The sequence below is a fragment of the Paramisgurnus dabryanus genome, chromosome 14 (genome assembly GCF_030506205.2).
Source record: "Paramisgurnus dabryanus chromosome 14, PD_genome_1.1, whole genome shotgun sequence".
Classification (NCBI taxonomy): Eukaryota; Metazoa; Chordata; class Actinopteri; order Cypriniformes; family Cobitidae; genus Paramisgurnus; species Paramisgurnus dabryanus.
This window is the reverse complement of record NC_133350.1, coordinates 9,438,747-9,461,225: the sequence shown is the minus strand read 5'-3', so window position 1 is coordinate 9,461,225 and position 22,479 is coordinate 9,438,747. Positions and strand designations below refer to the sequence as shown.

The 22,479-nt window shown below is 35.7% G+C and overlaps 2 protein-coding genes across 3 annotated transcripts; one reads left to right on the top strand and one right to left on the bottom strand.

Annotated features, from left to right (window-relative positions):
- Nucleotides 1–1,817: 1,817 nt before the first annotated feature.
- Nucleotides 1,818–11,939, bottom strand: mon1a (MON1 secretory trafficking family member A). Its single transcript, XM_065240978.1, has 6 exons — nucleotides 11,803–11,939; nucleotides 10,924–11,149; nucleotides 7,243–7,656; nucleotides 6,401–7,166; nucleotides 6,097–6,244; nucleotides 1,818–4,117 (listed from the first exon to the last, which is right to left on the bottom strand). The coding sequence occupies exons 2-6, from the start codon at nucleotides 11,051–11,053 to the stop codon at nucleotides 3,977–3,979; spliced, it is 1,599 nt and encodes a 532-aa protein (XP_065097050.1). The 5' UTR covers nucleotides 11,054–11,149; nucleotides 11,803–11,939; the 3' UTR covers nucleotides 1,818–3,976.
- Nucleotides 11,940–12,113: 174 nt separating this feature from the next.
- Nucleotides 12,114–21,833, top strand: traip (TRAF-interacting protein). Of its 2 annotated transcripts, none has more exons than XM_065240979.2 (16): nucleotides 12,114–12,251; nucleotides 12,388–12,492; nucleotides 12,674–12,731; nucleotides 12,814–12,900; nucleotides 12,988–13,027; nucleotides 13,633–13,760; nucleotides 14,585–14,679; nucleotides 14,810–14,923; nucleotides 15,267–15,354; nucleotides 15,455–15,544; nucleotides 15,930–16,018; nucleotides 18,922–19,077; nucleotides 19,161–19,191; nucleotides 19,278–19,391; nucleotides 19,477–19,527; nucleotides 21,142–21,833. In XM_065240979.2, the coding sequence occupies exons 2-16, from the start codon at nucleotides 12,395–12,397 to the stop codon at nucleotides 21,286–21,288; spliced, it is 1,386 nt and encodes a 461-aa protein (XP_065097051.1). In that variant the 5' UTR covers nucleotides 12,114–12,251; nucleotides 12,388–12,394; the 3' UTR covers nucleotides 21,289–21,833. The 2 variants fall into 2 exon arrangements, with proteins under 2 accessions (XP_065097051.1, XP_065097052.1); XM_065240980.2 differs by having other exon boundaries at nucleotides 19,269–19,391; nucleotides 21,142–21,832.
- The last annotated feature ends 646 nt before the right edge of the window (nucleotides 21,834–22,479 follow it).

Below are 22,479 nucleotides of genomic sequence, written 5' to 3'. Positions count from 1 at the left end.
AATGTTGAAGCGTATAGTCTTAAAATATTTAGTTAGATACTTCATCAAAATTACCCAAGGGGCCCTGAGACAAATTCACTCTTCATTTCATAACTCACAAATCAGTTTTTTTTTACTTTATTCAAAAGTTATGTAGGAAATTGAGATGCAGGGTCAACTTTGTAATTTTGTAAAACAAAATATTTTCTCAAAGATTTTACTTATCACTGTAAAAAATTTGCTGTAATTATGCAGCTGGTTGCCAGTTACTTACCGTAGAAGATAAATACTGAAAATAATTCATGTTCGTTTAACTTTGAACAAACTGTTGCCAGTAAATAACACTATAGTTGCCAGTAATACCCAGTAATACTGTAATTTCTACAGATTTTTTTATAGTGAAGTAAACTAGACTCATTTCTCCAATCTGATCAAAAGTGGTTTTGCTGGTCAAATGAACAAATTAAATAATGTAACAATAACAGTCATTTCTGTATTTGAAACAGAATGTCTACAGTACACAAAGAGGTTTCGTGACAAAGAATATTCTTTGTATGTACACATTTATGCAAATCTATGTAAACAAGTTCTTTACAGACTGCTTTGTACACATTGTATTCAACTGTACAAAGCAATGCTTAATGCGCTAAAGCATGCATTTTACCTTTGGTATGTCCTATGTCTTAACTTAATAAATAAATAAATCGTAAGCCATGAAAAGATAGATATTCAGATTATGGTCAGAGTATTAACCTCTTTGAAATATCCTAAAGTCCAAACTTTTCTATTATCATTCAGGATCAATAAATGAACTCAAACAACAGTCCTCTATTTTAAAAGTTCCTTTTAAAAAACAATTATTTTATAATTATTTGTATCCAGTATACTGTAAAAAAATTCTTTACAGCCTTCACATTTTTTGTTGAATCGACTTAGAGTCATTTTAACTTACTATTATTTATCTTGACTAGAGACGAGTTGTTAAAACTTATAAAATATATTTAAAAGAAGTCAACTTTATTTTATATGTTGTACACTGTAAAAAATCTTTTTGTTTAATTAACTCGGATTTACAAGTCATTTCAACTTACTATTATTTATCTTGACTAGAGATGAGTTGTTATAACTACAGGTGAGTTGTTTTAACTTATAAATTTAAGTTGACTTTTCTCAACTATATTTTATAAGTTGTGTCAACTCATCTCTGTTGACAAGACTTGTAAATCTGAGTTGATTTAAGAAAAAAATGTAAGGCAGCAAATAATTTTTTTACAGTGTAGCAACTCATCACATTTGACTTCACCCATTGCATATTCTGTTGATTTGCATAATTCTGTCTCACATTAGTTTTCTTTTCATTTGCATTAGGGACAGCAATACCAATAGCAAAAACAAAAAAGCTCATAGACAAATGCTGGGTTAAATCCACATTGCCTACTGTATTCTCTGTTTTTTTATTCGTAAAAACAAAGAATAGAGTAAGCAGTCCTGCTACAGAGTATCATAAATTTCTACATTTTGAGGACAAATCTATTATTACAATAAAGTTTGTAGTACATCCTAGTACAAAATACTTTTTGAGCCAGGAGTTTCCATTTGAAAATTGTTAAAGATTTGTTTAGGATTCATAAGATAAGGTCCATAATCTGTATACAGAACATCATATGCATTCATACAGTTTTTTATTTGAAGAATAATTCAAAAAATGAAACATAAAAATGTCTCGTCATAAATGCATTTAAAATTGCTTTAATTGTTTTTGTTTGCAGAGTCAAATTTGTTTAAAAGAATTCATTTGACAGATAATTCATTTGAGCTAGTAATGGACAGATAGTGAATGTCATTATAAGTTTCATCATAAGTGCCAATATATTTAAATATGTGTCCTCTATTATGCCATTCCAACCAATGGATAACATGAACCGAGTACATAATTGGTTCTTGTTACACGCAAGTTTCACTTATTCAATTAAATCAAAGAGTAAAGTGTGCAATTTTACACAAAATCTGTTTGAGCTGAATCATTATATGGTTTAACAAATGTCATACATTTGTAATGGGAACATCTCTTCCTCCAAACAATGATAGACATATAGGGAGGGTTCGGAAACATTAGCAATTCTGTTTGGTGCTAGTCTTGCAGAAATAACACTTCACATTTAAAGCATTAGTAACAATTCAACAATCAAGTGCATCTACCTAAAAAAACTTTTAAAAAAATGACATAATAAAAAAAGTTAGATTATTTTGAAGGCAGTCAGTCAAGAAACCCAATGAAATGAAAGCTATACATTGACAATATACAAAAAAAATGCATGTGTACTTTAAACAGTTGTCAGTCGTATCCCTTAAGTGCTGGGTTTAAATCAGGAGTGGGGAACCCTGGGTCCTGGAGGGCCACTGCCCTGCAAAGTTTAGTTACAACCCTAATCAAATACACCTGAATTTCATTTCCAAGTAATCCTGAAGACTTTCATTAGATTTTTCTGGTGTGTTTAATTATGGTTGGAACTAAACTGTGCAGGGCAGTGGCCCTCCAGGACCCAGGGTTCCCCACCCCTGGTTCAAATGGTGCTTGTACATTCAAATGCCTGCTTACAGAAATATAGTCAGTTTGGTTATCAAAGAAACACTTTTAGTCCACTCAACATGATGCACTTGGAATGTAACCAATCCTATTTAGAAGCATAAACTTAACCTTTAAGCTTTGTTGTGACAAAGTGCTCCTAAATCACTTCTTGATTTAAAGAAATGTAAAGGACAACTGCAATCTCAAAAAAGGAACAGCTCACCAAAAAAAAAAAAAAACTGGTTATTTACTCACCATCAGGTTATTCCAAAATCTGCATGCTTTTTTTATTCTGTGGTACAAAAGGAGACCATTTACTTTAGTTGACATGCACTGTCAAAAAAATTGGTTGAAGCTGTCACTAAGGCAGTACCCCTTAAAAAGGATCTTATTATGTACCAATTAAAGGGACAGTTCACTCAAAAATGAAAAATCTGTCATCATTTACTCACTTTCATGTTGTTACAAAACTGTATTAATTTTTTTGTTCTGATGAACACAAGATATTTTGAGAATATTTTAAATAAAACCAATCATGAGCCCCATTCACTTCCATAGTAGGAAGAAAGAATACTATGGAAGTTAATGGGGCTCATGATCAGTTTGGTTTTAAACATCTCAAAATATCTTCATTTGTGGTCATCAGAACAAAAAAAGTGTATACAGGTTTGTAACAACATGAGAGTGAATAAATGATAACAGAATTTTAATTGTTCCCTTTGAATACATGTATTTATACATTTGGTACCAATATGCATCTCTTGGGTACTAATATGAACATTTGGGTACAAATGTGCGATTTTTGAAAGGGTACCACCCCAGTGAAAACTAGGGACCATAAAAGTAACAACTTCTAAATTCATGCAGGTTAAAAACAATATTTTTTAATCTCAGGGTGAGCTACACCTTTAATGCATAGGTAATATTTGTAAACCTTAAGCTACCATAAAGTTAGAAAAGAAACTATATCAAGTTGAAACAGTGACAGGTCTAGTATATAAATTAAAAAAGCAGAGGTCAAACAATTTTAGTTTAGATTCAACAGCGTTATGAAATGTAAGATAGATTGTTAGTGCTAATTCTATCATCTCTAATGTACAACAGGGCCACACTTAAAGGCAGCCCAATACAGCTTGTTAGACCAAGACAAACTTTCTTCTTGATACCCGCTGCAACCATTTCACCAGTTCACTATCATGTGTGGCCCTGAAAACAGCAATCAACCATAAGTAATCCCTAAATATCCCCAGCATTCTTTAGTATCTTAATTCATTTGTTTGTTCATTCATCAGTTAATTCATTTATTAAATTGCTTATTAATTTTATCATTCATTCATTTGTTTGTTCAAGTACGGCCGCAGAATTTGGCCCTCTGACAGTCTGGGCTCAGATATTTGCCAGTGTTTTCAACGTCAGGCCCAAACTGGATCAGTAGGTTAATGGACTGAGTACAAACAGACGATCTTCCTCCTTTCTGATCCACTTCAGCAGTTTATTGACAGCAGATACGGCGAGTGCCTTTGTTCCCAGAGGACTAAAGCAGAGGTAGAGCTCAAAGCCACTTGTTACCTATTAAACACGTGAGGTTTGATGAATCAACCAATAAGAAAGCAGCAGTAGCATTTATGTTTGCTTAAAGGAATAGTCTACCCTTTTGCCATATTAAACTATGTTATTACCTCAACCTAGACAAATTAATACATACCTATCTTTTTTCAATGCCTCCACTGTACAGCGCGTTGTGAATGTGTTAGCATTTAGCCTAGCCCCATTCATTCCTATGGTACCAAAAAAAATTTTTATTTTGTGGCACCATACTTACGTGTATAACTCCTCATGTAACAGTCTTTAAATAGGGAAAACACGAAAGTGTTTGGTGGCTTCCCTGTTTGGTACCATAGGAAGGAATGGGGCTAGGCTAAATGCTAACACATTCACAATGCGCTGTACAGTGCACTCATTGAAAAAAGATAGGTATGTATTCATTCGTCTAAGTTGAGGTAATAACATAGTTTAATATGGCAAAAGGGTAGACTATTCCTTTAAAGGATCAGTTGACAGACAACCAATGTTTCTGACATCAATTCCACATCCTAGCGTTGATTAAATGATGACAAAAACCTCTCTTGGTGCAACTTATTCTTTAAAGGATTTGTCCATGTTCTTAAAAAAAATCTTAATAATTTACTCACCACCACGTCATCCAAAATGTTGAAGAAATTATGTTTTTTTGAGGAAAACATTCCAGGATTTTTCTCATTTTAATGGACTTTAATGGACCCCAACACTTAACAGTTTTAATGCAGTTTAAAATTGCGGTTTCAACGCAGCTTCAAAGGACTCTAAACGATCCCAAAATAGGCCTAAGGGTCTTATCTAGCGAAACAATCTAGCGAAAGAAAAATAAAAAATATGCACTTTTAAACCACAACTTCTCTTCTTCCTCCGGCTGTTTAACCTCACGTAATTGTGTGATGACGTAGAAAGGTCACGTGTTACATATATGAAACGCACATTTGCGGACCATTTTAAACAATAAACTGACACAAAGACATTAATTATTATCATTCCACATACAACAACGTCGGAACGGTCCTCTTTCTCCACACTTGTAAACAATTTGTTTCGCATACATCATCTGTGACCTCTTGACGTGATGACGTATTACGTGAGGTCACGCTGGCGCGTCACAGGACGGGAGATAGACAAGAATACATATTTTGTTTTTTTCTTGCCAAAAATGACAATCGTTTCGCTAGATTAAGACCCTTATGCCTCGTTTGAGATCGTTTACAGTCCTTCGAAAGTGCAATTTTAAACTGCATTAAAACTGTTAAGTGTTGGGGTCCATTAAAGTCCATTAAAATGAGAAAAATCCTGGAATGTTTTCCTCAAAAAATTTATTTCTTCTTGACTAAACAAAGACATAAACAACTTGGATGACATGGGGGTGAGTAAATTATCGGGATTTTTTATGAATGTGGAATATTCCTTTAAAAAACACAATTCTTGTTAATGCCTATTTGTTAGAGCTGGGCAAAAAAAATCGCCTGTGATTCTCATGTGTGTCTCATCAGTAAAGCTGGTTCGGTGATTAGTAGTAGTAAATTGCCATCACCTGCTTTCAAATGGAGCGGCATTTACTACACAGAGCCGTATTTCACCAAGAAGCTGGGCAAAATCACGTAATCTTTTACGATTATGAACGCGAATTTGCCTAGCTTTCGGTGAAATACGGCTCTGTTTAGTAAATGCCGCTCCATCTGTAAGCAGGTGAAAGCTGTTTACTATTAATCACCGAACCGGCTTTACTGATGAGTCACGCATAAGAATCGTAGAATCGCAGACGATTTTGACGCAAGCTCTGCTATTTATGCAATCAGGATCGTTTAAAATTTACAAATACAACTACAACATCACACAAAACTGACAAATAAACACATCATATGTAAATACACAGTTAATCCATGCATACATATACTGTAAGTAACAAAATCGTTGAATGGTATCTATGAATATCAATCTATTGCACATTACAGAATGCTCACCAAGGCATAAAGGTTTTCAGTCTCTCCGCAGCGATATATATTGCGCAGAGGACGTGTGGGGTGATGCAGGCAGCTGTGCAAGTACTGGTACAATCCAATCAACCTCTCATGCTCATTGTCTTCTTGATACGGCACTGGAAGGTCAGGGCTACAAAACAAAAGATATGAAAGAATGAAAAAAGCAATGACTGTGACACATTAAGACAAATGACAAAATAATTGGGTGAACTATTTCTTTAACGGGGTCTCCCAAGACTATAATTGTGCCCTTTATCTGTTCATGATAACGACTAGACTCTCTTACCTTGTGTAGAGTCCGGAGCTTTTAGATTTGTAGACAAAGTGCCGAAGCTCGGGGATGCCGACTTGCGAGACGGGATAACTGGGCGTGCTCAGCGCCTCCCGCAGGGACTGATAGGCACTGCGTTTGCGCAACCGCTCGAGGAACCTCTTCTTGCAGTCTGAGAGGTTAAAGAAGTCCTCGCGATCTGTGGACACCAGGATCAGACAGAGATCTGATTCTGGTTTCAGATAGGAAATATGGGCATGGAAAAAACCAGCTGGGTTGAACTTAGGCAGACATATGGGCGTCCATCCCTCTCCCTCTCGGAAAGACGACGAGGACCCAACAAGATTGAAGAGCAAGTGCAGGTCCATGTGGTGCAGAAATTGGTCCTTTTTGCGCACCAGGGTTACCAGCCTGTTTCCTGCTAGAAGGATAGAAAACACCAAGTTCTTGGATTTAGCAGCCTGCAAGCTGGAAGAGACTACGTCACGAGTCGAGCCGGCCATAGGCAGACACATGACCGCGCTCAGCAGCAGGCCCGGATCTCGGTCCAGGAGTCGCAGAAGGTTGTCGGTGAGATGCTCGGACCCGGCCAGCAGACGACGCAGGTCGTAGCTTTGCCTGTGCTGGAAGACGTGGTTGAGCTGCGTGAGAGTGAGCAGGCTGACGATCTGAAAGTAGACGTAATGAAGTTCTCGTGTCAGCTCGCGGTCGGTGCAGCTCGTGCGAGAGACTCCGACAAGGATGAGAGGACTCTTACGCAGGAACACCACCCTGTAGCCATCTGAAAGTTACATTTAAGCATTATTTAATGGCATATAGAGTGATTTTATAAACATTTTAATGATACTGCATCTCACCTGCATGAATGGACCGTATGATGTTCTTTTTATCTTCAACGAAGGACATGAGCAACATCATGACTCCCATGATGCTGGAGAGAGCCTCCTCCGCGCCATAACGCGTGTAGATGGGTTTGCCCGCCTCGCTCAGCACAAATAAATGCTTCCTGTGACTACGCCAAGTTTCGCTCGTCACATCCTCGTCTTTCGCCTTGTTGCTGCTCAGCACTTCCTCCTTCGTCTCAGCCTCAGAGCTTCCTTTCTGCGTCTCCTCCTCACCTCCTTCTACTGCCTCCACCTGAGCGTTCTGCACCTCTGCTGACATCGCCAGAGGCGAGTCGCCTGTCTCTGCTGACCTTTCATTTGTGTTGGGTTCGGTCAGGTCCTCAAAAGACTGGGCATGGACGAACATGGCCCCCTCCTGCCCAGCGCCTATCAAAGGAGGGTAAAAATTATAAGTGCTGGTGTGAAAGTCATATGGCGCTTTTTCATTGCATAGTACCATAGTAAACAGGTTTGGTTTGGGTCAGGTCAGGTCAGGTCAGCTCACTTTGGCTTGGTTAGCTTTATCATTGAGTTTAGTGGGAGGAATTATAGGCGTGTCATTATATTTGCGCTGTCTACTGCTGTGACATCATACAAGTGAGAGCATTGTTGTACATTCCCATACATTCATTTATTTCTCAGTCCACCAAAAAATTACCATTGACCATCACAAATAGATATTTGCACATCGCATTTATCACTACCTCTGTCTCACATGACAGTTTCTGTACAAACACTGGTGCCATTAAGTCATTTAAGTTGCATTTAAGCATATAGGCGGAAGTGAGCGTTGCAACTTTTATGGTGTTCCTGATTCTTAACCTGTGGATGTATTTCATCGATAAATTGGAGTTTGGGAACTTACAACCAAGCACATATGACAACAGGTTTACTCGAGACAGCGCAAGCTAGCATGAAGGTAAAGCTAATCTTTTACATTATAGCGATGACGCTGGTAGTGAGGATTCTCTTAGACGAATTAGTGATCTACAATGTTTTCGAGTCATGTTTTGGTATCAGCTCAAGTCCCTTGGAACCCCGACCGAGGTGGTACTAAAAAAAGTATTGGGTACTACATACTGCAACAAGTGGAAAAGCTAACAAGTAAGCTGACCTAAACTAAACTGTAGGGTACTATGCAATTGAAAAGCGCCAATAATGCCACAAATACTGCTCAACTGATAGAGCACTGCGATAGTAATGCAAAGGGTCGTGGGTTTGATTTTCAGTTAACAAACATAAAAAATGTATATTCAACTTTTAACCCTATTAGACCAAATGTGTTGTCGCGGATATATTCTACAAAGCTCTAATCATTTGACTGTAACTCTCCAAAAATAATCAAATTGCTCCTAAAATTAGACAAACAGCGCTTTTTCATAATATATAGTTTATTACGGAAATTTCTTGGTTTCTCTTTTACCAATCACTGCTGTTTTCTGGAAAGTAGATTTGAGTCAATGGAGTGAAACCGCTAGAAAGCAGTGGTGGGTAATAATATTAATTTTCTGAAATAACAAGTAAAGTAACGCATTACTTTATAAATGTGCACATTAATATTTGAGTTACTTTTTTTTAAAGTAATGCGAGTTACTTTTCAGTTTAATTAATTCAATATAAAATAAAATAATGTACTGAATTTAACTGAACATATTAACGTTGAATTACGCACTATGTGCGCCTGAGTGGGAACAGTTTGAGTCAGAAACAGAGATGGCAGGCCAGAGCTTGACATTTTTGCGATCATAAAACACCTGCAAGGCCTGAAAGAGATCAAGCCTCAGCCAAGTAAGGAAAAGTAATGCAAAAGTAACTAAAAAGTAATGTAAGCATTACTTTCCAAAAGTAACTAAGTAACGCAATTAGTTACTTTTTTGGGGAGTAACTTAATATTGTAATGCATTACTTTTAAAAGTAACTTTCCTCACCACTGCACCTAAGTGAAAACTCTGTACATCCGTGACAATAAAATGACTTGTATGTATGCATGTGCTACAGTATACTTTTTGCATTTCTTGATTCTTCTGATCATAAGGTTTTTTATTATATTTAAATAAAAACATTACAATTTATTTCAGTTTTTTTTATCTATAGTCTATTTACAAAATCACAACACACAGGAATGATCAATGATTGTAATTTATTGAAAGCCAGTTGTTTTTTGAAAAACATGAAACCTTGCACTTGATGATACCACATTGTGATAAAAGTTGACAGTCAAAAAAAAAAAAAAACACAAAATGTGTGCAAACAACATACTTTTGCCTTAGGTTCTAAAGGGTTAATGCATTATAAGGAGCTTTGGATAAAAGTGTCTGTGAGAGATGCATAAATGTTAATGTGAATAACAAACTAAATTTACACTTAGTTTCAAATCTTGTATATGTTTCTATTTACGCCTCTGTGCCCTAAAATAGCTCAGATCAGATCAGCATACAGTATTAACAAATGTAGGTATTCATGAATTTAACACTAAGAATTCCAAATCTTAAATTGCAAGGGAAAACTGATATATCCATTTACAACATGCATTAACTTAAAATGGCTTACAATGCGTTTAACGTAATTTAAGACCAAGATTCCTACAAAATGCAGTAGCCACTGGCATAGACGGGTTTTTTTGGGCAAATATTTTCTTGTAACTTTCACATCACTATGAAACCTGTCTGTGGCTGTGCTGCGACAAAACCTCAACTTCTGTGTAAAATTTATTAACACGAGTAAACTAGCACTGGTCACCAACCACTTACACTACCAGTCATACTCTAGGACACACCAACTTAATCTTTATTTTACACTATTATTTCACAAAACAACTATATAACACATAATAGTAAGGTCATCAAAATTATAAAATATCTAAAATGGAAATATGGCTGCTGTTTCAAATAATTTATTAAAAAAGACACTCATACATATCAGGCCTCAATGCTAAGGATATTTTCTACTGTCCCATTCAGGTCAGTGGTTCTGATTTTTACTTGCCCTACCAAAAATTTCACTAGCCCTTCACAAAAAGCACTTATTAAATTAAATTATTGTTTTTGAGCCATGAACTTAATAAAGGTTATGATACCACAAACTACTAGCCTAACTTAAAGGCAGGGTGCACGATTTTTAAAAAACACTTTGGGAAAGAGAGTCAGGCTGACTACCAAAACACACTTGCAGCCAATCAGCGGTAAGGTCCAGATTCTTTAGGGGCGTGTTTGTTTAGGTGATTTCAAAGTTAACATTGGCTATCAGAGATCATGCACCCCGCCTTTAAGGAAATTTCTATATTTTGTTAAAAAGTCAGCAATAGTTGTCTGTCAGTCTTAGGAATCTAACCAGCGACCTTTGGGTCACAAGCCCAACTCTCTAACCACTAAGCCACAACTGCCCTAATAGGCCACTTATTTAAGCACTAACAAAAGAAAACACAATGGGTGCATAAGGTGTGGTTTGTTTGTAAAATGCAGAAGGCATATGTATTAAATGTATTAAACTAACCAGTGTCTAAAACTAATATATCCAAGGATTCTTAAAAATTGTGGCAGCCTCACTGATTTTATAAAGAAAATGCTACAATAATACAGTTTTAGACAACCCCACACGCATTCTGCATCTAATCACTTTAAAGTTGTATAATTGAGATGGGTTAATAAAACTCACCTGGCTCTGTCCCCTCCACCAGGCCAGGGGTCGGACTTTCCGACCGGTCTTGTCGGAGTCGTTCCGCTGGTGCCAGGTTGCCATTTTTAACTTCCCAAACTGCACCCTTATTATGAACATCTGCTGCCATTCTGGCACACTGGGCACAAGAGAAAGCCGGCGAAAGAGAGGGCACAGTGTCCTGTCCTACCAGACAGTGCTAGGAACAAGAGTCTCCGCATGAGCCCTACAGCAACAAGACAGTAATGACAGTAAATGTAGTGCCAAGGAACTTCCACCAAGGAACTGAAATTAAAGCCACTGCTGTGAAATAAACATATTAAAATAGGACCAATTCACAGGGGTTAGAAAAGTCATTGTTTTAAAGATAAAGATGGCTAGAAAACATTTGGAAACGGTGTTAGAAGTTCATTTAATATTTACAATATATTTAGGGGATCTATTGAAAGTAAAAAATGTGAAGTTTTCATGTCAAATTCGTCAGATCGATAGCAATAAATCCTAATCATGTAATAAAATATGATTCAATACGTCAAAGGTAAGATAACTGATTTTAAAATATATTTTAAATACCTATAACTTTTTATCCCAATCCTGATTCATTTCTGATCCTAGTATGCAGCATCTTATAAATCTAAAGCATCTCAGTCAACAGTGTAAACAAAGTGCAGATATTCATAAAACGTATTTAAAAATGAAGAGGTGTGGATTTGATCATGTAACGATATGTGTAAATTGGTCGGCTAACGCACTAGCCACAATGCTAAGCTAAACCATTACAAACTGTTGAATTTACAGTGAACCTTTTGTTTCGGCGCCACATTTAATTTTATCACGTCAGACGTAATTCCTAATAACATAATTAAATGTTTACTATACCTTAAACAGTCCTCATTCAAAACATTGTAAGTTGACTTTCCTGGGTCAAAATTCAAGTCAGAACTGTCACAGAGTTCATCAAATGCATCATGGGAAATGTAGTTTTAATCATTCGTAAAATGCAGTTTTTGAATGATTATTAAACGTTGCTTCGGTATATATTGTATTGAAGTTTTAAATATAAAATATATGTGAACAATTAAGTCCTTAATATACCGAGATTAGTGTTTTTCTTGTAAAATGTCAGTTTATTTCAAGCTTATTTACGTAAGCCTCTCAGTGCGGAGTCGTATATTGATGACGCAACCGTCAGGAGGCGGAGTCATTACGTTTGAACTAAGCGCGGCGCTTCACTGTGCCTGTTAGCTTAAAAAAAATAACATGATTTCGGGATTTTAATAAATATTTTGTGGGCGAAAAGACATCTCGATTGTTTAGACATCAGCTGGGTAAGTAAAAACAGCACATGGAAGTGTAAACGGGTTGTATAGAGTTGTATAGAACGTCACAAATAAACACAACACGAAACCTGGCCGATTTTTACTCGAAAAAGTGTAATATATGCAATATGGTTTATTATTATAGATCAACGATGCCCATTCGAGCATATTGTACGATCTGCTCGGATTTTTTTGATAACTCCAAAGATGTGGCTGCTATTCACTGTGGTCACACATTTCATTACGCCTGGTGAGTGTTTCTTCTGCCATCTTTGTTTATGTAACATAGCAGCTTTCATAACATTAACCAAATCTATTACATTAGTTATTGATTATAGCTGATTAATGTGCATTTAATGTCTTCAATAAACGGCTGATCTGTTTAACATGTCAGTAATAATGACACAAAGCTTTAATGTCCTTTAAAATAGTCTTCTTCAGTGGTTTCAGTCAGCTCCAAGCAAAACCTGCCCACAATGCAGAAAACAGGTAAACCATCAGCTCGATTGTGTGATCTTACTGAAATGTAGATCTTCAAATGAATTAAAAACCTCATTGTTTTTGTTTTCAGGTCAGCACAAGACACATTATCAACAAGCTGTTTTTTGACATAGCCCCAGAGGATGATGGGATACCAGTAGACCCAGAAAGTTTACAGGTGATAAACCCCTGCTATTTATTTAATTCTGTTTTAATAATCTTTAAAAACAGCATTGTCAGCATTGGCTTGTTTTTATTGTTTCAGAATGAGGTGGCCCGAATGAAAGCAATTTTGTGTGAAAAAGGTAAGAACAGAAATCTCTTAAAGGTGAAATGCTTTTATTTGTAAAGAAACTTTGGATAAAAGCATCTGCCTGCCACGTGAATACATTTAAATAGTTTTTTTTATCTTGACCTTATCATTATGTAAGCTTATTTAGTCAAATATAAGGTACGTATGCTTGAGTATTACCCAAAATAATAATTAGCTTGATTAGAGTTATACTGGAAGTACTATGCAATATTAGGGATTATTATAAAAACAACTAAATTTGATTAACCAAATTTGTTTCCTGATTTCCTTTAGCATGTGGGTGATTATATAATTCCAGGTACATTTGATGCACATTTTATAGGAAATACTACATTAGCCTGTAACTTTTGGTCTGTGAAATCAGTACCAAATTATTAGTCATAATAACCATTTAAAAAAAAATGACTTTGGACACCGAATCTATATAGCTGCTTTAAAGCAAATAGTGCTTTAATCTAAAAAAAATACCCAGACAAAACCATATTGATTTACAAGATTCTATAAAAAGTGTAGCGTTTTTGTATCAGTACATCCCTGCTGGACTTATTGTTCTATTGTTTAATCATATTGTGTGTTTGCATGTATTTTGTATTTAAGAAAAAGAATGGAGAGACAAGCAAAAGTCAGTAGATGCTCTAAAAGAGACCATTCAGCGGCAGAAGAAAGACCTGGACAGATTTAAGAAAGACATTGGAGACAAAGAGATGTTGTGTTCTGTTCTCCGGGTATGTGTCTTTCTGATTTATAACACCTCAACATTATGGTTAACATTTATTTGAATGGATATTTGTTGTATCTGTAATACACATTGGTCCCATACACACTGCATATTAATTCGGTTGTCACTTCACCTTTTAATGCTTAATCCTGTTCTGTACACACACAATTCAGTAATTTACTGGACTGAAAAAGTCTTCTGTATGCGAGAATGACAGAGGCATGAGCGTTTGCTGACTAGTGTTGCCAGATCTTGCACTAAAAAAACAGCGAACAAGAAAAATCCAATAATAATCTGAAATCCAAATGCTTTATCTTAAAGGTCAAAATATTGGGACCGACACCTTCACACTTTATTAGCATCAAAATCTTGATGGTTTCATGAGCCAAAAGCCTTTACGGTTACGCGGCAAAAAGGTATGTACGTACAAAAAAGACAGGGACCTGGCAACACTACAAGACAGCCCGAGGTTTACTGTTAAATTAATTTGGTCAAAGCTGTGAGTGATAAACACGGGAGAACGTTGCTGTGGTTATCTCTGTGTCAATCATCACATTTTCAGGAGTGAGTCTTGTTCCGTACAGACATTTAACGAACATTTGGGGATTCGCTCCACATTTAAATGCATTTGTCACTCCCGAAAGTTTGTAGTGTGTATGAGGCCATTTTACAGTATTCACATGTAGTAAAATGCTGGTACGTTTTCTCCCCACAATATTTACAAAATGATACAGATAAAAAATATAAAAGAGATCAAAGAATGTCAGATTAAATTTAAGCTATGGAAATGTACAACCCAATAAATAGTTTTTATCATGTGTAATATTATAGAAACAGATGAATTTCTTGGAGAGTCAGAATAATGAATGCCAGGCAGCCAAAGAGGAAGCCAAACGTCTCAGAGTCAAAATGAAAACCTATGAGAGGTACAGTATCATGTCTATGATGGGATGTTTTTGTTTGTGTGAGAGAGATTGAGCATATGTGTACCTTTATATTGAGATGCAAGTGTAGCTGACTTGTTCACATGTTTTCTTGTGTGATTGTGTCCTGTAGTTTAGATGTGGTCTTACAGGGTCAGAGGTCAGATGTGGAGGCCATGATCACTGACATGGGCGTCGGTCAGTCGGCGGTTGAGCAGCTGTCCATATACTGCATCTCCCTTAAAAAGTAAGATCCACTTCCCTTCCCTACGGTCAACAAAACACACAGGCACACTATTGTCTGTTTGGGTATTTTGCATATTCACAGCATTTTAAACCCACATGTGTTTTGCTTCCTCTAACTTATTGAAATTTTGCATCATGCAAATGCCATCTTTCCAACCCCTCACATTCCCATTTTTGGTTTTGTAACATCATGAGTTCAATTCCTAGGAAACATTTTATAGCTATGGCAATTAGTCTCAATTTATGTAAGACGCACTGGTGAGAAAAGCATCAGAAAATATGTGTTCATGTATATTCAGAGCCAACATAAAAAACCTTTTCTCAAACTTAAATGTTTTCCTCAGGGAATATGACAACTTGAAGGGAAGCCTAAAGTCATCAAATGAGATGTGTGAGAAGTTAAAAAGGGAACTGATCTCCACTAATAGCAAGGTTCATTTCTTGTTTCCAAAAAGATATTCATTACAATATCCTGTTTGAGTCTTCATTACAACCTGTTTATTTACTCATACGTCTCTATTTTTTGGCACAGTTGCAGAGAGCCACATCAGAAACAAACCGAACAAATGAGGACATGAAGGCACTTCAGAGAGATCTGTCCAATGCAGACAAAGAGATCACTGTGAGCATTTTACCTAATATATACAAACTTTTATTTTATATAGATTTTTTTAAGATATACATTTCTGGCACAAGTTATCAGATATCTTCCCTGCAAATAGAGTAAGTGACCCTGTCTGTGAAATCCAGACTAAAGTCTCATAATTGAGATCACCTTGCTATTAAAGATATCAATGTTATATTTTCACAAAAATGTTCTTTACATTATATAGGATGATTTTTAAATCACAAAAATTAAATCACATTTTTATCGCAGGCAGGGTCATGTGTACATGTTATGATAAAGAATGGTGGTGACAAAGTTAGAACATTTCTAGCAGCAGCCACTAGGTGGTGTAATTTCCCCGTAACTGTTACCTTGTGATTTGATATGGATGTTTTGGCAGAGCTTGAAGAAGAAGGTTGAAATCCTCCAGCGGACGTTGAGCACACCAAGCCGCACTAATGAAGCCATTAGCAGACTGGTGTTTGAAAGGTGTGATATATTTTACTCTATTTTTACTCCTTTGCTAAAGATGTTCATATATCAAAACAAAACGTGGCTTAGTTGGTAGAACTCAGTGTTAGCAGTCTCAAAGGTCATGGGTTTAATTCCCATGGAAAATGCATGCATATGATAAAAAAAGTGTATATTGAAATGCATTGCAAGTTATTTTGGATAAAAGCATCTGCCCAATGCATCAATGTGACCCTGATAAAACCAGTCAATGAGGGTCAATGTTTTAAAATTGAGATTTATACATCATCTAAAGGCTGAATAAATAAGCTTTTAATTGTTAGGATAGGACAATATTGGCCAAACTATTTGAATATCTGTAATCTGAAGGTGCAAAATATTAAAGGATTAGTCAATTTTCTTTAAAAAAATCCAGATAATTTACTCACCACCATGTCATCCAAAATGTTGATGTCTTTCTTTGTTCAGTCGAGAAGAAATTGTTTTTTTGAGTAAACATTCCAGGATTTTTCTAATTTTACTGGACTTTAATGGACCCCAACACATAACAGTTTTAGTGCAGTTTAAAATTGCAGTTTCAAAGGACTCTAAATGTTCTCAAACGAGGCAAAAGGGTCTTCTCTAGCGAAACGATTGTCATTTTTGGCAAGAAAAATAAAAATTATGCACTTTTAAACCACAACTTTTCATCTATCTCCAGTCCAGTGACGTGCCAACGCGACCTCACGTAATACATAATCACGTCAAGAGGTCACAGATGACGTATGTGAAACTATGCCCCAGTGTTTACAAGTCTGGAGAAAGAGGACCGTTCCAACGTTGTTGTATGTGGAATGATACTAATTAATGTCTTTGTGTCAGTTTATTGTTTAAAATGGTCCGCAAATGTGCGTTTCATATATGTAACTAGAGTTGTTCCGATTCCGATACCAGTATCGGAAATACGGCCGATACCACAAAAAATTCTGGCATCGGAATCGGCGAGTACTTGACCCCATGAACCGATCCGATACCATTTTCTTAATAAACGCAGTTATGCAAAGCGAAACTCATTTCTTCTTCGCTGCTCTGAATGCGAACACCAGGAAGTTACCACATGCGTGACGCAACCATTGTTTACTTAGAGCGGCGAAGGAATGAAAGCATGCAGCCGTATGTCCGCTGTTTGTTAGTATTTCAGACTAATAAAACATCGACATGTCTCAACGGAATCCGCGCCCGCAGATTTCCGCGGAGAACTCAACGGATTTAATGCGCGTGATTGACAAGCAAACATACCCCGCGCTTGAGCGCGTATGTGAGTGACCAGTACTGTAATTGACAACAAGAACACATACATAGCCTCGCACGTTTGTGAGCAGCATTGATAAGTACATAAACCCTGCGTGTGCTGTTTGCTGTGATTGTTTTTAATGACAAGAGCATGAACCGTTTGATATATGAGATGAAATAAAACTTACCACTGAGTTTTACCGCAGATCTTACTTGTCTCTGTCGTCTATGTGACGCGACAGTCAGCACATCATCATTTCATATCAGTTAACAAGACGAATGCTCTTATGTTTAAGATAAAGTTTACATTGCGTTGTAAAAATGATGAAATTATCTTCATACGTGCTTAATTCATAATAAGAACGTATTAACACAAGCTTTTTATTCTGCTATAATATATATTATAGATAATATATGTCATTTTAGGCTACAAACTATAATTCTATCTTGACATGCACATTATCTGGTTTATGTTGGTCCAGTTTAATTCAGAGGACTCATTGGTTTGGTGTATTCATTTTAATTTTAAGCCTTTAAAAAGTAATTATTTTGGATGAAATGTTGTAATATTTAATAGCCTAAATGCTTTAATTTAAAACCATCCTGCAGAATTCCGCAGATTTTTTACAATTATTCCTAAAACTAAAATACCCTTTCAGTTAACAGTGTTCGATTTGTGGCTGATTTTCTCATAGGAAAAATAAATATTATTGTCAAATGTCTTTCAGATAATACAAATACTGTGGTTCATTGTATGTATTTGTTCATGTTTTATACAGGAATAAGTCTGAAGCACACCATAAAACAGTTATATCCATTCATACAGGGCTAGTAGTATGTACAGCTGTATATTATACAGAAACACACGTAGGTATCGGATCGGTACTCGGTATCGGCCGATACCCTGAGCCCAGGTATCGGAATCGGTATCGGGAAGAGAAAAATGGTATCGGAACATCTCTATATGTAACACGTGACCTTTCCACGTCATTATGCAATTACGCGAGGTCGCGCTGGCGCATCACACGAACAGAGGAAGACAAGAATTTGTGGTTTAGAAGTGCATATGTTTTATTTTTCTTGCAAAAAATGACAATCGTTTTGCTAAGACCCTTATGTCTCGTTTGAGTTCGTTAAGAGTCCTTTGAAGCTGCATTAAAACTGTTAAGTGTTGGGGTCCATTAAAGTCCATTAAAATGAGAAAAATCTTGGAATGTTTTCCTCAAAAAACATAATTTCTCCTCGACTGAACAAAGAAAGACATCAACATTTTGGATGACATGGTGGTGAGTAAATATTCAGTTTTTTTTTTTTTAAGAAAATGGCTAATACTTTAAAAAATCGCCTTTTAAAGATGTCAAAATGAAATCCTTAGCAACACATATTACTAATGACAAATATATTTTGTATATATTTATTATAGGACAACCACACAATATCTTCATGAAACAAGATCTTTACATTATATTCAAATTATTTTTTGCCATTTAAAAAAAAATCTAGAATTTTTGACCCATTCAATGTATTTTGGGCTATTGCTACAAATATACCCGTGCGACTTATGACTGGTTTTGTGGTCTAGGGTCACAAATCTAAATGTAATCCACTAATCCAAAAAATGATAAGCTTTATTATTGTTCTTTTTTTAGCCCCGCCCCTTTGGAGTTTAAGCGTCCGGGTCACGGTCAGTTTTCAGACTCTCAGGAAATTGACCTAAACTTGACCTTTGACATTAACACACCTGAGCAGGTGGAGAAGAAACCCATTGTGGTTCCGTCAAAAAAGATGCGTCTCGACCCTTCGAAGTGAGTTTTGACTTTGTATTATTATTAACAAACATTATTTTCCTGATTTTTGTAAATATTAATTGGTTGTTGTTTATGCACAGTTCTTCTTCTGAAAACACAGTCGGACTTAAGGTAAGTTCACAATCAAAATGTTTTCTTTTGAAAATATGGCATTAGATGGGTAAAGGGTGTAATGTTTATGTTTACAGTCCTCTCAGAATTCCTCTCGTGTCAAAGATGATGATATGATGATGGGACCCATGTTGAGAAACTCGCTGCTCTTCAGAAAGAATGCGTTTGGAAGCATGCTGGACCCAAGCAAATTTGGCACTGTGAGTTTTTTTTCTTTTCAAAGCTCTTGTCTCGTTTTGATCTATAGGCAAAAACACACATGCATCCCGTTGCTCTATTCATCAGGTAAGGACCGGATATGACGGACTTGGTGGAAGAGCTAAATTTATCCAGCCTGTATCCTTATACATTTACATGTTGTGCATTTGACTGATGCTTTTATGCAAAGCGACTTACAGTGCATATCTTTCCTGGTGTTTCCTGGAAATCAAACCCATGATCTTTGCTGCGGGAACACCAAAATATATTTATATATTTGAGTCAGTGACTTGACGTTAATTATTTTGTGTCCGTATGGTTCAATTAAATGTAAAAGGGTTAAAATGTAAAAATAAATTTGCAGATTACTTGCATACATTCTCTTTTTTGAGGACCAAGTCTAAAATTTCTGGTTTTATTTCATTTTGAAAGAATATTTGGGGGATAATTGCAAAAATGTCATGTGGTGTAACCGATCTGTGTCAATTGGTGTAACTAGTATTTTTTTAAATGAAAATATAAATATATTCATAAAAAATGTGGAATAAAAATAATCATCTAGTTTAGTGTAATATTTTTTTTTTTACATATATTTTTACATAATTTGTCAAAGATTATTTAGAAAACAGAGCTGTTTTCAGCATATGTCAAGACAAATATTTAAAAAAAATGCATTAAGATTTTTCTAGACGCATTTAGAAATCACTAATAAAATGATATTTCAATTTTTTTTAATGTTTTTTTTTATGATTATTATGCTTCCATGCCATCAAGGTGGATAAAATATTTAATATTTCTCATTCTTTGGCGCAATTGGCCATTACACCATTTGACATTTTCAGGTTCTTTTAGTCTTAACTTTCAATAAAAACGGTGCAAATGTAATTTTTTTATTGCATATAATTAACATAAATACAATATTTGCATTGAAATAAACCTGATGCATGCTTTTAAAACAAGTTTTTTTTTTTTGATTTTTTTTTTTTTTTTAATTTCTCATTCTGCCAAACCGTTTTTGTCACTGACCCATTTACATGTTTCAGTTTAATATCTCTAAACATGCTTTCTGTTTAGGATGAGATAAATATACATGCGTTATGTATGTGACAAATAAGAGGAGCCAGTTTCTGAGAGGCAATATACTTTTTAGGATTTCTCTGAATTAAAATAAATAAAGAAGGGATGGCTCTTCTTCATAGAGCATAAAATAGTTATTAGATTTTAATTTTCATGTATCCATATATGAAGATTTAGAATTTTAAAAGTGGCACTTGTCTGACTATGAAAATCACGCTTGAAATATATTAAAAATCCATATTATTCCCTGTGTAGCGTAGGATGACGTCAAAAATAATTTTATTTAATCACGTGTTTAAAAACTGTTTTGAATGCTTATATCTTCTGTATGCGAATTTGCATAGTTGTGTTTGACACATGAAAACTTTAACAATATATCTTACAAGGTAGTACAATTGAACTTTACTCTCATTTGAAATGCGTCCGCACATTAAGTCCTTGAATTTGAGGGTTTTGGACCTGAAAAGTTCTTGAAAGGTCCTCAACCCTGTATAACCCAAGAACCCTTCTCTTAGCATCAATTAACATTGGCCATATTTAAATTTGAAGTTAACTAAGGTGTGGAAACCCTGATTATGGTAAAAACCTTTGGTAAAATCTTAATTTTTATAATGTTAAGGTTAAATTTTTATCAAGTCTTTAGTAGTATTTCCTTAACTGCACTATGTACACCAGTCTCCTTTATCTGACATTCGACCCCTTGCCATGAAGCCCAAAAGGAAGAAGGTGTCCAGGCCTGTTTCAAGCAAGCCCACCTCCAGTCTGACCACCCTGGATGGTTTCTTGGAGTGCAACATCTTATCTTCAGATAGTGTGCCATAAAGCCTGCTAAATTCAAAGAAGCAAAGAAACTGCATAGAAAGGAGATCTAGCTCTTGTGTGTGAGTCTGCTGTACTGGATCCACAGAGTCATTTATTAGCAGAATGTGCTTTATGACTTTAGTGTTTGTCAAAAATGTTTAGTAGAAACTGATTATTTCTGATGAATATCCAGTACAATGTGCAGCTGTGCTTAGGAAACCACAAGCTTTTAGTCTTTAGTTATTTGTATGTTGATTTAAATATCATGTACTCTTGTGTATATTTATGTGTTGTTGTTTTCAAAACTCGTCTTTGTACAGACACTGGCACAATGGCGCCACCAGGTAGTGAGCGTTGCTGGTTTGTCACGTCATTACAAAATCCATTAGACAGAAAAGCTTTTTATTTATTAGTCATCAATGGCGATGGCTTGGCAAATTTAAGTGGAGTCCAGTTTCTATATATTTTGGGTCTTATTTGGTTTTCCCAAAATGTATGGAATCGTTTTATTTAGTTTGTTTTTCATCATTTGTCTCTGTACAGATGTATATAATAAAGAAACAATAAACTGCTTCTGTTTTAATGCTATTTGCAACTTCATCCAATTACTTAAATAATATAAGGTTAAATGCTCATTTTCCTGCTCCCCTAGGGTAAACGATTTGATTTTTACTGTTTTGGACTCCTTCTGCTGATCTCCGGGTCTGGCGGTAAAACTTTAAGCATAGCTTAGCATTATTCATTGAATCTGATTAGACCATCGCACTAAAAAATAACCAAAGAGTTTCGATATTTTTCCTATTTAAAAATCAACTCTTCTGTAGTTACATCGTGTACTAAGACCAACAGACAATAAAAAGTTGTGATTTTCTAGGCAGATATGGCTAGGAACTATACTCTCATTCTTGCATAATAATCAAGGACTTGGTATTACGCCGCAATGATATTACGCCGCAGCAGAAAATAGTCCCCTTAGTATCTATCAATAGCAGTGGACTATTTTCGGGGCACTATGTAATATCACTGCGCCTCCTGCAGCCATGTTACGGCAGCAAAGTCCTTGATTATTACGCAAGAATGAGAGTATAGTTCCTAGCCATATCTGCCTAGAAAATTGCAACTTTTAATTTTTCGTCAGTCTTAGTACACGATGTCACTACAGAAGAGTCAAGTTATAAATAGGAAAAATATCGAAACTCTTTGGTTATTTTT